We start from the raw sequence: 14,356 nt of genomic DNA on the forward strand, positions 1-14,356 counted from the left end.
GCTACTCCAGGTATGTTTTTGATGAAGTAACAACATTCTAACATGGCTTAAATCACACAAGAATCCATTTTGTGTAACATGAGACCTATAAACATAAAAAATGTAAAATAAAAATAAGTTAAACCTGGTCTACGTCACAGGCCAGACGCAGTAGCACAGGGAACAGTCTCTTGTGCAATTTGTACATGGGTGGTAGACTGTTCTCCCCTTCAGCCATTTGAGCACTTTTACCAACCATGTAGATCACCAAAGTGTGGAGCAGTTCACAAGCAGCAACCTGCAAACAATGTGAAAATAATATAAACAAGATTAAAAGGCTGTGGACATAAAAATTATAACAAAACTACTATAATAACTAATAACTACAACAAAAAGCTATGAGGCTTGACAGAACTGACAACCCCAACAACACCACTGACAGTCCTCTTTATCTACATGTTTAAGGGATATTATGATGAGTAAAAAAATGTAGTTTGTTTCATTTTAGACATTTTTACGTAATTTCGCAAACAAATTAATTACTTAAGTGGAGCAAGTCCCATTTACAGGTCACTGCATATTGTATTTTTAGATAATGTGAAAACAACTTGAAAACTACACAGTTAAAAGTGTATATTTTGAAGAACACATGAAAAAAGTTGTTGCAAAAATCAAAACCATACCTTAGTTTGTCTGTCGCTTGTGGACAGAGCCAGTTCGCTGATGCGAGGGAGAAAGGGGTCCAGGTAAATCACTGGTTTCATGTCCGAAAAAGGTACAGCAAAGTTCAGCCTCTTCTCTGAGTCCCAGGCCACAAACTTCTTCATCATCTCCTCTGAAGAAACAACTACACACCAAAAAGCATTAACTTTAATTACTAATTGATCCGTTGCAGCTCATGTCATCAACATTCCCTGGAGGGTGTGACACTAACTGTAGGTACCTCTCTGTCTGAAGCTCTGTTATGTTAAATTTGTCTTTAATCTGAGCTGAAAATATCAATCTTTTATCTAGTTTTTAACAGTGTTTGCCAATGTGTGCATTCTGTCCCCATGGTAACTGCTGAACAATCCACACCATAGGCATACATGTAGAACGCCCCTAGCGCAAATTATAAGCACAAAATAGAAAGAAATAGTGCTAATAAGTTGGGTTTTTACCAGTTACAAGGTTCCTGTTCAGTTTTCCTCCCAAGTGACCAAGCAGCTTCACCACTCTGAGCCTCACGGTGACAAGGGGAGCTTCTTCCTGCATTCAGATTGGGATTTTGTTTGAAATGAACTTGTACCAAATATTTATAATTTTGTTTAGCATGCAAATCAAGTAGTCTCACCTTACAATGAATATTAAAAGGGTCTGTACTTGATTTTGAATTAACTGTTATATCATCCACTTCAGAAAGTCAAAAGTCAGTTTTTGTCATTCTGATGCTGAATCATGAAACAATTTAAATTGATGATTGTCACAGGTAATTGTTTCAATGTGGGTCTCAACAAGCAAATTTTCTCAGTGGATAAAATTGTCCATCCTTGGAGGTGACTTCCTTAAGGTTTTCACTCATCACACTAAATACCACCTAAGAATATTTGGCCTTTGTACCACCAGTCTATAACAGAACTATTCAAGGTCTAAATTAGATCTAAAATTTAGGATCTCTATACTAGTTCTAAACATGAACTAAATGAGGACAAAAATAGGGATACAACTCATTAAATTCAGCAAATAAAAAAACTGCAGGTAAATCCACGTACCAACTGAAGGAGCTCCTCACTGGTATAGACAATTTATTTCAGTATAGTTTTTTCCACAAATAGCTGATTCTACAACACAGTAAAAGACGCTCTCCTGAACTAGAAGAAATAAAAGTTGTTTTTGTTTTTTACCACGGTGAGTTGCTTGGATTGTTTGAGCAGTCTGGTCATAACTCTGCTGTATCCTTTGTCATTTCTTGTAGATACAGAAGACATCACCTCCCAGCTGCTGTCATCTTTGTCTATGAATACATAAATTACATGTTTTAGGGTTAGTCTTTAAGGGTTACATGTTTCAGTTCAATAATTTCAAGGTGCATTATGTAACTTTTTAGTGGAGGGTCCGTCAGATGCTTTTTTGCATGGAGATGTTATTGATTTCTCAGGAATGTTTCACAGTATGATATTAAACATTTCTATCTTCATGGAGAGCAAAACAGACCAAGTTACACGTCAGATCTGTGGAGAGGCGACCCTGCTCACAGTCAGAAAGCCTGTTTTTCTAGGTACATTTGGGCAACAAAACCACCTGCTGTAATTTAATAAATGAAAGCCAGAGCTGCTTGATGTCATATTGTGGAACATTTTAAGCAGAGAAATGAAATATCCACAGAAACAAGAATTGAAAAGTTACACAGCGCATCTTAAAGCCTTATTTTGTGAGATAATTGACTTCACGTACTGTCATTGGAAGTGGTTTTGAGGTATCCATCCAAAAGAGGGAGAATAGTTGTATAACACGGCTGCATTGTCTCCAGTGGAATATAACTGGACCAATCCTCAAGAGCATCGAGGGCAGTGTTAGCCAAAGGAACGTGGCTTAGACCAAGCTTCAGAGCTGCCTAAAATGTATAGATATTTATACAGATTAATTTGTTGGTATATTTGATTATACAGAGCAAATTCAAAACTGTAAAAAAAAAATGACAGTGCCGTAGAATAAAATAAATAGTTGGTGAGTCAGTGTTGACATAAAATGAGTAGTTGCTGATTCAGAGTTAACGTCAAACACTTAGAAAGTGTGTATTTTGAATATTAGACTACATCAATGTTGGACTTTTGTAACGTTTCCAGCGGGAGAGCTACGAGAGATGCCACATTTCACAGTGCGAAGCTAACAGCGCAAAGTTAACAGCTAATAGTGTTTGTAGGGACTGGAGAGGCTCTCAGTGGCTACACTGCACCTGACTCTCTGAGGGAAGCTGTCGGATTTCCTGGTGTTTCTACAGGCTCTACATCACGGGCAGCGGGGACGCTACATACGCTCCATAGCCTGGAGTGGACTGGGCACCAGAGGAGGTGGAATCGTCTCTAAGCAAAGACTAAACCCGCATTTGACCAGGTCTATCCGACACCCGCGTACGCCTAAACCAGGTGATTCCTGCTCTGCCTGAGCTCAGTCTCGAGGGGACGGCAAATAGCGGGTCCATGATCTCACGCTGTATTCACATTTCTTTTAATAATAGCTTATAAACGTGCACACGCTTGTGTGGTGTGTTGAGGTAGGATATTGTATTACTATTGAATAGTGTAACATGAACACTCTACATTATTTCTACTTCATAAAGTGTTAAAACATGGCAATATAGAGTAATTAGGTAATTAGTTTTTCACTATACACTAGTGTAAAACACTTTACCAGTGTTGAGCCTTCTACACTTTGGAAAGTGTAGTTTTGCCATGTCATATGGGGTCCACAATAAAATGAGTTAAAAGTGTTAAAATTAACAATATACGAGTTGAATTAACACTCTTGAATTTGCTGTGTATAGTTAACAAAAAGACAGTTAAAATGTCAACACACTGTACTGCATAACAGGACTATAACAATAATTTAATAATAAAAATACATACAAGAGGTTGAGTTTATAGCTTGAGGTCACATAATTAATATATAATAATTTCCTCTCATCATTAACTCACTTTAAAGTTGTATGTTGACTAATTATTGCATGTTTGAGTAATCTTTATTCTCTTGGACTGGAGGAAGCATTGTTCTGAAAATGCCTTGACTTATTTCACTCCTTAATTTATGGTGTAGCTATTAGCAGGTGAAAATCAGTGTTGCTATTTTTATTTAAGGCAGTCAGTGGATCTGTTTCTATAATTAAGTCATTTTATATCAATATTGCAGTCTGAAATTAGCAAAGTGAAAATTAAGAATCTCTGTGTTGTATTAGATTATAACTACATGCCAGAGAAAAGCCTTAGATGGTTTGGACAAAGGATGGACTGTGGAAAAAAGGCCTTTGGTAGGTTAATTTGGTGGTTAATTTCTCAGTGACAATAACTTGGCAATTTAATAATAAAAGTAATAAAAACATCACCTCTAGAGCAGGGGTGTAGGCCTTGATATCCAGAGCTATAATGTTGTGATGCAGCGACAGAACAAAAGTCAAACAGGAAGCCAGGAGTTCATCTTTGTACTGCTTCATTTTCACACAAACCTAGTAGAAAGGAATTTAAAGTTTGTTGTAAAATATTCGCTTTTTACAAATAATGTTTTTAAATTCAATGTTTTTATAAATTACCTCTTTCCCAAACTTTGCAAAAAGGGCAAAACAGGCATTTTTAACAGTGTCAATTTTGGTAGAATCAGAGCTTTTTAGTCCAACTCCCTGCAAAAATGTTAAATGTATCAAATATGATGTAATTAGTTTAAAAGTGCACTATGTAACTTTCTCGTTGTGAGGCTATCACCTGCTTGTTTCTATGGAGATGTCATTGCTCTGCCTGGAGTGTTTCACAGTATGACATTAAACAGATCTACTTTACATTTATTCAATTACAGGTGGTTTTATTGCTCAAAAATACCAAGAAAAACAGGTATTCTGACTGTGAGCAGGGTTGCCTCTCCACAGAACTGACTTGTAACCCCGTTTGTGGTTTCCATGATGACAGAAAAAAAAGGTTTAATTCTATACTGTGAAACATTCCAGACAACACAATAACATCTCCATGAAAAAAAGCATTTTACAGACCACCACCAGAAAAGTTACACAATGCACCTTTATATTTACAACATTTTACCTGATAATATTTGATTCTTTTTCCGATTTTCATTGTGACAGACAGGAGTTTATAGAAGCCACTGACAAGAGGGTTTCTTATGGAGTGAAGGATGAGTTCATGGCTTAAAGGATACATCCAAGATTCAAAATACTCCAAGTGTTGACTCAGCAACAACTCACTGCAAAGAAAATCTTATTAGTATAAATTTGTAACTTGGGTTTGATTATAAATATATTAGGGCTTTTATTGATATTAACCTGCAGAAATCCACCAGGTTGATAAACGCAGTGAAATCTTTGACTTTATTCGGTAACAGATGAGCAGTTGGATCAGATGAGGGCAGAGCATGGGACACATCATCAGAGCCCTGACAAATAGAAGGAACATTAAAGGTCATATAGTACACAAAATTGACTCTTGTGAGCTTTTAGTCATGTTGTTATAATGTTGTTGCCTCATCAAAAATATGTCTGGAGTTGTGTTTTGTTTCATTCACACATGCTTGAGTGAGTCTGTCTACATCTCCAAAACTCAAAATCCTCTGTAGTGTCATGAACCCATAGTTTTCAAGTTAAAAGCTACTTTTTAGTTTTAGTTCAGTAGAGCTCCGCATTTCCAAGACTGAAATTATCCAGATGATTCTAGCTTAAGTGTATGAAGTTTAAAAACACAGTGGAGCACTTCCTGTATTACCACGTGAAATCACAAAGTGGAACATTTTCTGTTTGAGAGAAGAACTAAAGCCTAAATATGCAGGGTTTGTGCATTAAACATGCAAGGATGAAACAAAACACAACTCCAGGTATGTTTTTGATGAAGAAACAACATTATAACACAGATTATAACATAGTATTAATATGAGCAATATTATAACAATATGGTCATTTTTTTGGGAAAAATATAATTCAGCTATACTAATATAAAATATACCTCTTCTCCAGGAGTGACTTTTTGAACAGACAGGTCCAGCTTCTCCACAATACGAAGAATGGATTTCACCAGTTCATCATAAATCAGATGACTTAAAGATCTAAGAGCAGCATTTTGGCTTTCGAAAGCACCATCCAAGTATCCAGTATCCTTTGAAAGTAAAATAATCATTAGTTAATAGAAGCCAGGTTCAATAAATATATTAACTAAATAAAAAAGACCTATGGATGTCCTGATATTGTACCTTTAACTGATCACAGTCCAAAAGACTTTTGTACAGGGCGAGGTAATTCTGACTTGAAGGAACTTTCCAATTTCCAGTTCGCATTTGAGCTTCTGGGCCAGTGTCTGCATCTTTGTCCTAAAATATGAGTAATATATTTATTCAGTGTTGCACTATGTAACTTTTCTGCTGCTTGTCTCCACGGAGAAGTTAAAACACACAATGCCAAGTTAAGGATGAGATCTTGCTCCACTGAGGAACATTCATGGCAAAGCAATAACATCTCCCTAGAGACAAGCACAAGCAACCACCAAAATGTTACAAAGTCACTTTTAATACTGGTTACACTTCTTTCATTATAGCATTAAATTTCTCCCAAATTACCTCAGTCGTAAGAGGCTTGGAACAGACTCGGATCAAACCCTGGTGAACTGAAAATAAGTTTTAATTTGTGTTTTGTTTCAGTTGGATAAAAAATATATATTAAAGTCTAAAATAAATGGCTTTTAACTCACCCACAGAGCTAATGAAACTCCATAGCACTGGTCCTTTGGAAGCCATGGCAACCAGCACTTTGAGAATCGCCCGGCAACAAGTTATCTGCATCCGCTCACTGTACTGAGGGAAGCTGTCAATTTGCACCACAAGGAGGCGCTCTAGTAGAGGAGTGTACACCTCAGGGATCTGAAAGTATAATGATTTTAGTTGCACAATAGCTGTAATTTAAGTAGTTGTTATAGTCTATAATACAAAGTCAACACAGTCTTAATGAAAAAAGACAGATAGAAAATGTCCATCACTTGAACAAAATTTGACCAAAAATAAAATTAAAGTGTAGCAACTGAGAATTTGTATTAGTGACAACATCCATAATCTCACCATGTTTAACACTATATCTATTTAAAAACGCACAACAAAAAATATTAACATTATTTAGGCTCTAAATATGAACGCAACAGATCTATAGACTATAATTTGAAGCCCAGTAACAGGTTTAACTATTGAGGTATAAATTAATGCTGTGGTCCTGGTTTTCTGTATTTCTTTAACTTTATTAAATTTCAAAAGATCCTGGTTTAGTTCTGATGTAGACTTAGTTTGGTCGAGTTGTAGTCCTGGTCTAGTCAGAGTTTAGATCCAGGTTTAGTTACAGTTTAGTCCTATTTTAATATGATGTGTGAATGTGAAAGTGGCCATGTTCAGACGATTTCAGTTAAAAAATATATAGTAGTTTAGTGGAAAAGCCATTATCTAGTATATAAAAAGTAGAAAATGCGTGTGAACGTGAAAGTTACCTTGTCCAGATGTATGATAACACTGGCGATGGAGTCGAGGAAGCTGGGCAGCTGGTAGAAAGAGTCGTCTTCTCCGTCGGACTCTGTGAGGTACATCTGTTTACAGCGCTGGATCAGCTCTGTGTACATGAGGTCCACGTCCTGGGGGCACACCTTCTTACATGGCTGCAGTAAAGTTAAAGAGAAGCATATGTCGCCATTTTATTTTACACTTCAGAATATTAAGGACAAAAAATTCATCTTTTTGCATGCATATCATTAAATGTAAGAGTTAAGCCTATGTTCCTGACAATCATCATATCATCTGTTTCTTTACAGCTTCCTGCATATAAGTGTGATGTACTGTATTTATATTTTACAACATTTGTTTTTTTTTTACTTACTGTACATACTTTTACATAATTTATGTCTTATTTGACACCAGTGAATTGCTATTTTTTATTGCTACTTATTTAGAAGTTTATTACCATTTTTATATTGAGGTGGGAAACAATTATTAAAGAAATGTTTAATGTTTTGATCTGTGAAAGGAGCAGGGTTTATAAGATTTATCTTCTTTCTGTTCCTTTTGTTCATGCTGCAAAGGCAAGGCAAATAATGGCAGAAATATGTATTTATGTTAATTGTCAGTTTTGATGTTGTTGTCTTTAAATTGATGCCAACAAAATAATAGCATGAGTAATAAATAAATATATTGTGATGTGTGCGTCCAAGTAATTTCTCTTGTGGATCAATAAAGTTTGTCTAAGTGTCTAAGGCTAAATGCATAGAAGTAACAGTCCAAACAAAACATACATCTTATTTCAAACTGGGTTTTTGTGTTTTAAAGGTGCACTGTGTAATTTTTCTGGTATTAGTCCAGCACCTAGAAAGTGGACACTGCATTTCCTTGGAATGTACCACAGCATACCATTAAACTTACTTATTATTTAATTATAGATGTTTTTACAATAAAATAATACTTTCAAAAATATGCATTCTACTGTCTATGTGTTCTACTGCCACCTCTCAACAAATCTGACCTGTAAATTGACATGGTGCTTGTCTTCATGGACATAGACAAGTTTAATATTTTACAATGAAAAAATCCAGGCAAAGAAACAACATCTCCATGGTGACAGACCCTCCACCCAGAAAGTTACACAGTGCACCTTTAACATGCAATAATTATTAAAAATGCTTACAGCTGCAAATAATCCATATCCTCGAATGGCGATGGACAACTCTTTATGTGTAGAGTCCATAGTTTTAATGATGCCACAAAACCTCTGCATGAAGAACTTCAGTTTGCCTTTATGCTCCTCAATATTATCAGCCACCAACATGGCAACCTAGGAAAGATAATTCACAAGTGATTACAATTAAAAGGGCCCCTATTATGGTATTTTCTGATCTGTTGTCATGCTGTTTCCTCATCAAAAACAAGCCTGGAGCTGTGTTTTGTTACATTCACACCTGTTTAATACAAACACCTGTATTTAGGTTCTTAGAGTTCTTCTCTCAAACAGAAAACACTCTGTTCCACCTTGTCATGTAATGTGGTAACACAGGAAGTGCGTCAGTGTGCTTTTAATTTCCATGCACCTTCACTAGAATCATTTGGATGATTTCAGTCCTGGAATTTTAGCTCTCTACTCAGCAAAAATTAAAAGGTCGCTGTTGAGTTGAAGTACCGCTTCATGACATCTCCAGGTGGAACAGAGCTTTTTGAGGTTTGGAGATAAAGACAGACTAATAATAAAGAATTTCTCAAACATGGGTGAATGAAGCAAACCACAACTCCAGGTATGTTTTTGAAGAGGTAAAAGGATTATAATATGACTAAAAGCTCAGTCAATTTGGTGTAATATAAGAGCTTAAAGTATTTTTGGGCCATTATTTAAAAATTATTATTATTTTACCTGTTTGAGAAAGGCTTCCAGTGCGTAGTAGCTGGTCTTCTTCATCTCTGGATTTATGTGACCACAGAGTTTGGACATCACCTCAAATATGGTTTTATAATGGTCCATTAAACAGGTACTGAACTGAGGTGCGTGTTTCCCAAACAGTCGCAATCCAGCTATTAATCACACAATGAAATATGAGGGGAATGAGGAGACTTATTCACTACTACTTTGTACTAATGAAATGTACTACTATAAATATGCACTACTATTACTTACTACAACTTGTATGTTTGTTTGTGAGGGAGAAAATTGTTGTGCACTGTTGTGAAGTGCTTTGAATGACTTTACAGAAGCTACTATTACTACTATCTCTTTGTCAATTAATGACTTACCGAATGTGACAGCATATCGGGTCATTTCCATCTATACCACATGAGAACAAAGCACAAAATCAAAAGAAAAAAAAACAAATGTATTAATTAATATGTTTATAGAATGGTCATGACTACTTGAGTAAATCTTATTTACCTGGGGGCTGATTGCTTTCAAGGCATACTGAAAGATTTCTTTGGATGTTGCTGGGTCTGTAAAGTAGAAATAAATCTCATACAAATCTAACCAGTTTTCCTCATTATTTTAGAATAAATTCCCCCTACAACAGGCATTTGTAATAGACATTTGAGTGGCCAAACCTCCTTGTCAAAGCCTGATCTGTCAGATCTCAGAAGCTAAGCAGGGCTGGGCCCAGGTAGCACTTGGATTGTAGACTAGCCCCACAAAGTAATATTCCCCACTAACATAATAAAACTCAAACTCACTTCTTTCTGAGTGAAGCTCTGCACTAAGAACACTTTTGTTCTGTGTTGAAAAACAAAGTAGGGCTTTGTTCAATTTCACTGTTAAATTATCAACTAATGTTTTTTAGCATTTATATTTTTCATTAAGCAAATGAGAGAGTAAGATATTTAAAGTGAGGATAATTACATTTGTGGGGTGAACAGAGACCGTTGGGAATTCCAGGTGCCACAGTGGGCCGCCATTGGTAAAAACTGTCGGGTCCCTAGTATGAACCTAGTGTGTGTTGGCAGACTGGCAGCCTCGCTACCGTCAGTCTGTCAGGGCAGCTGTGGCTATACCTTACCACCACCAAGTGTGAAGTGAATAAATAATGCACAAAATGGTAAAGCCACTTATCTGATTTCTCAACCTTTAAGATTGCTTAAATGACATGCAAACAACAAACTCTGATGCGAGTTATCAGAGGGACTATGATCAGAAAGAAATCTGTTTACATGATAATTTAAGTCTTGTAACTCTAAATGACTGCAGCCACTGATGACTAAAAGTTAAAACATGTATGTACCACAAACCTTCATCCATTGTCTTGGTAAAATTGACCATTAAAGCAGTTAATCCTCTCAAACATCCAGCAACAACAAAAAGTTTGGGTTCTCTTGTTGAGGAGGTCATCTGAAACAAGGCATTTTATCATTATTTATACACTATATTCATATCTACACATATTTAACATTATCTTACACACCTGTTCTTTGAGCTCTCCCAGATAAGCCTTGTACAGCTTGTCCGAATTGTTCACCATTTCATTTGGGTGGACCTCCGCAAGAACCCCCAGTAACTCATATATTTTACCAAGCACTGTAAGCACACAAAAACACAAAATAAATTTATCTTAAGAAATGCCTTACATATGGGAGAAGAATAAAATTTGTACCGGAGTCTGGGAGTTTGTTTTTCTGACATAACTCGCTGTAAAATCTGTTGAAAATCTCGGGGACTCTGAAGTCAGCAGCAACAGTGGAAGCTTTTGTGCTTTGAAGGAGCTGTGAATGTGAAAAATAACTGATGTCTATAGTATGACAAAAACAATACAATTATGATAGTTGTATTTTGATTGAACATGGATACAGTAAAAGGTGGACAACTGAAAATATACATCACATAAGTATATCACAGTTTTTTGACAATAAGTTTGGTTCAGTGTGTTCAGCGATGTAATAATTTGATAATAATGTTAATATAGTAGTTTTGTTCATACCATAACAAAATAATATAGAAGCAGATGTCTTAAAAGGTTTTCGATGGTTATAATAGCTCGGGATCAAATGTCTAAAACCAACCATTAATGTTAAAATCTGCCATTTTTCTGACCGCAGTGTAAAATGTCCATTGAAATGCATTAGTCACAATATTGTTAAAAAGTAAATAAAAGAGTTGGAGACAAACCCATTAAGCTGCCAGGTTACTGCTTTGTAAAATAAACTATTTTGGGAAAATAAAAATATCAGAGAAAACCAAACCTTGATAAGCAGCTCTAGCACTGGAGCCCTGCATTTGGCCACTTTATCTTTTGTGTACACCACCATGCAAGTGTCCTGTGCATGGGCAGATAAAGAATATTAAGCAAACTGATTTCTTTGCAATAGTGGAATTTATCAAGACAACTCACTCTGATGTCTGTTGCATAAGTCTTCTCCCAGCCACGCACTCTTGGAGAAAGTTTGTCCAAAAACTTGTCCAAGAAACCCAAAATGTCCACCCGAGCATCACGAAGCTACAAAAATCATAACAATAAATTTACAAAAATGCTTGCTTGCATACTAGGCACTGCATTTTCTCGTATTTGCACTATTTTTATGTATGTTTTTATATTTTACCTCATCAGATCCCAAGGTTTTTTTGAGAAAGCAAAGTAGTCCAAAATCTTTTGAGAACAGCAATGAGGTCTGCAAAGCTTTAAAAATCAATAAACAAAAAAAATGTTAGTGTGAATAAATATTAAAAGTTAATAATAGCTAAGTAAAGTATAATCTGCTTAAGTTAATAATAATTTTGGTGAGGTATGTTTACAGTAATGAAAAACTTTTGAAATGAGTCCTGAACATGAATACACAAACTGGAGACTAAAATACACAGAGTTTTGGTTACAGTTATGACAAAAAATATGGGCAATTCCGCCTACAACTGTACAATATGTTCTTGAAGGCAACTGTAAACACCTGCGTTTATAGCACCACGTGGTTGTTGCGGTGCGCCTGTGCGTAACCGCCCACTCCAGCCATGGATGAACTTTGGCGGATGAAATCATTTGAATAAACAATGCAAACTGCTCGTATGGTTTGCACCATAAAAGTATGTGAAAAGCGTTTAATCCTACATATAAACCATCAAACAAGTCATAACAATGATGAAAACAATTTAACTAGAGATGAGATTTGGTGCGTGTATAGGACAAGACCACATTTGGCTGATTTTACGCAGCAGATTTTGACTTTCTTACCGAGCTCATTGTCGGACGGGGTGAGCATGCATTCTTGTCCCAGGTCTCCAACAATATCGTGGCATCTGAGAGCTGCACCCCGTTTATCTTCATCTGAAAGTGACTCATGAAGTTTGAGGAGAAGTCCCTGTATCCCACCCGCGGTGGAGCTGGGAGCAGAAGACATGAGTGCGCGGGTTTAGACCAGATTTAGGGCAAAACGGTGCATTGTTTTTGCAGAAAGGATTGAAAGATGGGAAAATGTATGAGACTCGCCGCCACAGTTCCAAAATCTGCACAACACTCACACATCAGGAAGAGTACAGGAAGTGCCATGTGATTTTCAAAGTAAAAGCATCTTGTTGCTTTGAGCTGAACTAGGCGTAAATGAGACAAATATTACCATGCCATTTACTATTTTAATTCACTTTATTCACAAAGTTTTACATCTTTTACACAACACAAAGCAATTAATAGACAAAGGCAATCACAATCAAAGTCACAACTATTAAAAACGGAGAAAAGAATAAGAAAATAAATAAGACACAAGTTACTCAAGTTAATTAACAACAAGAAATCTAAATCTCGTTTGTTAAAAGCTAATGAAAAGGCATGTTTTTAGGAGTAATTTAAAAGTAGATAGCGATTCAGCCTGTTCTCTAATGGCACATTTTTTCACTCCAAAAGAAAACCACGGTTCCCACCAAAAACTGTATATATGATCCGTCCGTTTAGTTCGTTCATTTGGGTAATAAGAAAAAGTTCTAAGTGCTTCTGTAAAAATCTATTTGTTTTGGCATTAGTTTTTGTTTAAACTGACCTACAACAAAGTAGCTGAACAATTTAAATGTTTTTTAGGTGCACACTACTTCTCTTTCACCAGCAGATGTCAGCCTTGCGTAGTTTATGAACACTCCAGATTTCTCACATACCTTCAGTGATAATTTTTTTGATATCATAGAGTTTTAGCTTGAGCAAACAATTGGCAGTCTTATCTTCTGTGATAATGGCACTAGCTACTTCATTCCATTTATTGCGACTTTATCAGTTTTGTTATCAGATTGTGAGTAAGTAGGATTACTATGGTGTGACTCACGGTAATTGATGCTATTTTTAAAGGTGCACTATGCAGACTTTTTTGTGAAGGGTCCATCACCTGCGTGACTCCACTGAGATGTTATTGCTTTGCTTGGAGTGTTCCTCAGTATGGCTTTAACTCCTCTACATCTCTGGAGACAAATGACCAGCAGATGATGCCACCAGCAGTCACAGGTAATATCTGTGGTGAGGCAAGCAATTGTAAGGCAAGGCAAGCAAATATTTCAAAGCAAGCAAGCAAAAAAATAAAATAAATAAAAACATAAAAATCCCAGGGAACACAAACATCTCCCCAAAGACAAGCAGGTGGCGAACCCTACCAACAGAAAGATACATACATACCTTTAAGTCTAATTTCAGCCATAAACAATTAAAAACAAACTTTATTTTATTTATTTATTTATTTATTATTTTATCTTCTTTATGTGTTCTTTTCATCTTTCATCTTTTAATTTATCTAATGGCAAATGTCTAAAGATACACTATAATCTACTTAACCACTGAATATCATGTAGAAGAAATATAGTAAATTCTAGAGGTAGGATTCAGATAAGCTTCTTCCTACTCCTTTTTTGAACATTGAATAAAAAGTTGGTTCTGTTTCTTTTGTTTGTTTCTTTCTACATGTTCGGAGAGTATGGAGAGTATGTTCTGCCTTCATATCTAAACGTTTTTTCAAAGTTTTATTAACTAAATTAACTTAAAACTCTAAAAATAAATTAACTCTAACACTAACTCTAATCTTCTTTATGTTATACTCTGCAAGGATTTAAAAATACTACATTGTGTTGTTGAGTTTACAACAGAAACTGATCCAGAAGGGAAATTACTTGAACACAATAGCTTATGCATCATAACAGAATATACAGATACAGAAGCAAAAACCTTTTAACTTCCTTAAGAAC

General features: G+C 35.8%; 1 protein-coding gene across 2 annotated transcripts in view; it reads right to left on the reverse strand.

The window, feature by feature from the left end:
* The window catches only part of prkdc (protein kinase, DNA-activated, catalytic subunit), a 53,356-nt gene extending 40,699 nt beyond the window's left edge, over positions 1-12,657 (reverse strand). For both annotated transcript variants that reach the window (XR_008631810.1, XM_055150851.1), the window contains exons 1-25: positions 12,375-12,657; positions 11,752-11,828; positions 11,544-11,648; positions 11,395-11,469; positions 10,809-10,917; positions 10,620-10,732; positions 10,447-10,546; positions 9,605-9,660; positions 9,469-9,499; positions 9,092-9,249; positions 8,375-8,521; positions 7,191-7,355; positions 6,411-6,579; positions 6,280-6,326; positions 5,917-6,033; positions 5,673-5,822; positions 5,000-5,109; positions 4,761-4,920; positions 4,262-4,348; positions 4,058-4,177; positions 2,413-2,572; positions 1,863-1,972; positions 1,140-1,227; positions 663-826; positions 125-277 (exon numbers count right to left, since the gene is read on the reverse strand). Coding sequence is in view for 1 of the 2 variants with exons in the window: in XM_055150851.1 (XP_055006826.1) it covers positions 125-277; positions 663-826; positions 1,140-1,227; positions 1,863-1,972; positions 2,413-2,572; positions 4,058-4,177; positions 4,262-4,348; positions 4,761-4,920; positions 5,000-5,109; positions 5,673-5,822; positions 5,917-6,033; positions 6,280-6,326; positions 6,411-6,579; positions 7,191-7,355; positions 8,375-8,521; positions 9,092-9,249; positions 9,469-9,499; positions 9,605-9,660; positions 10,447-10,546; positions 10,620-10,732; positions 10,809-10,917; positions 11,395-11,469; positions 11,544-11,648; positions 11,752-11,828; positions 12,375-12,540 (2,937 nt within the window). In the remaining variant the exon portion in view is untranslated. The remainder of the gene's footprint in view (positions 1-124; positions 278-662; positions 827-1,139; positions 1,228-1,862; positions 1,973-2,412; positions 2,573-4,057; positions 4,178-4,261; positions 4,349-4,760; positions 4,921-4,999; positions 5,110-5,672; positions 5,823-5,916; positions 6,034-6,279; positions 6,327-6,410; positions 6,580-7,190; positions 7,356-8,374; positions 8,522-9,091; positions 9,250-9,468; positions 9,500-9,604; positions 9,661-10,446; positions 10,547-10,619; positions 10,733-10,808; positions 10,918-11,394; positions 11,470-11,543; positions 11,649-11,751; positions 11,829-12,374) is intronic.
* Between the last annotated feature and the right edge of the window lie 1,699 nt (positions 12,658-14,356).

The sequence above is a fragment of the Boleophthalmus pectinirostris genome, unplaced genomic scaffold (genome assembly GCF_026225935.1).
Source record: "Boleophthalmus pectinirostris isolate CB_2022bp ecotype Guang Dong unplaced genomic scaffold, ASM2622593v1 HiC_scaffold_15, whole genome shotgun sequence".
Taxonomy (NCBI): Eukaryota; Metazoa; Chordata; class Actinopteri; order Gobiiformes; family Gobiidae; genus Boleophthalmus; species Boleophthalmus pectinirostris.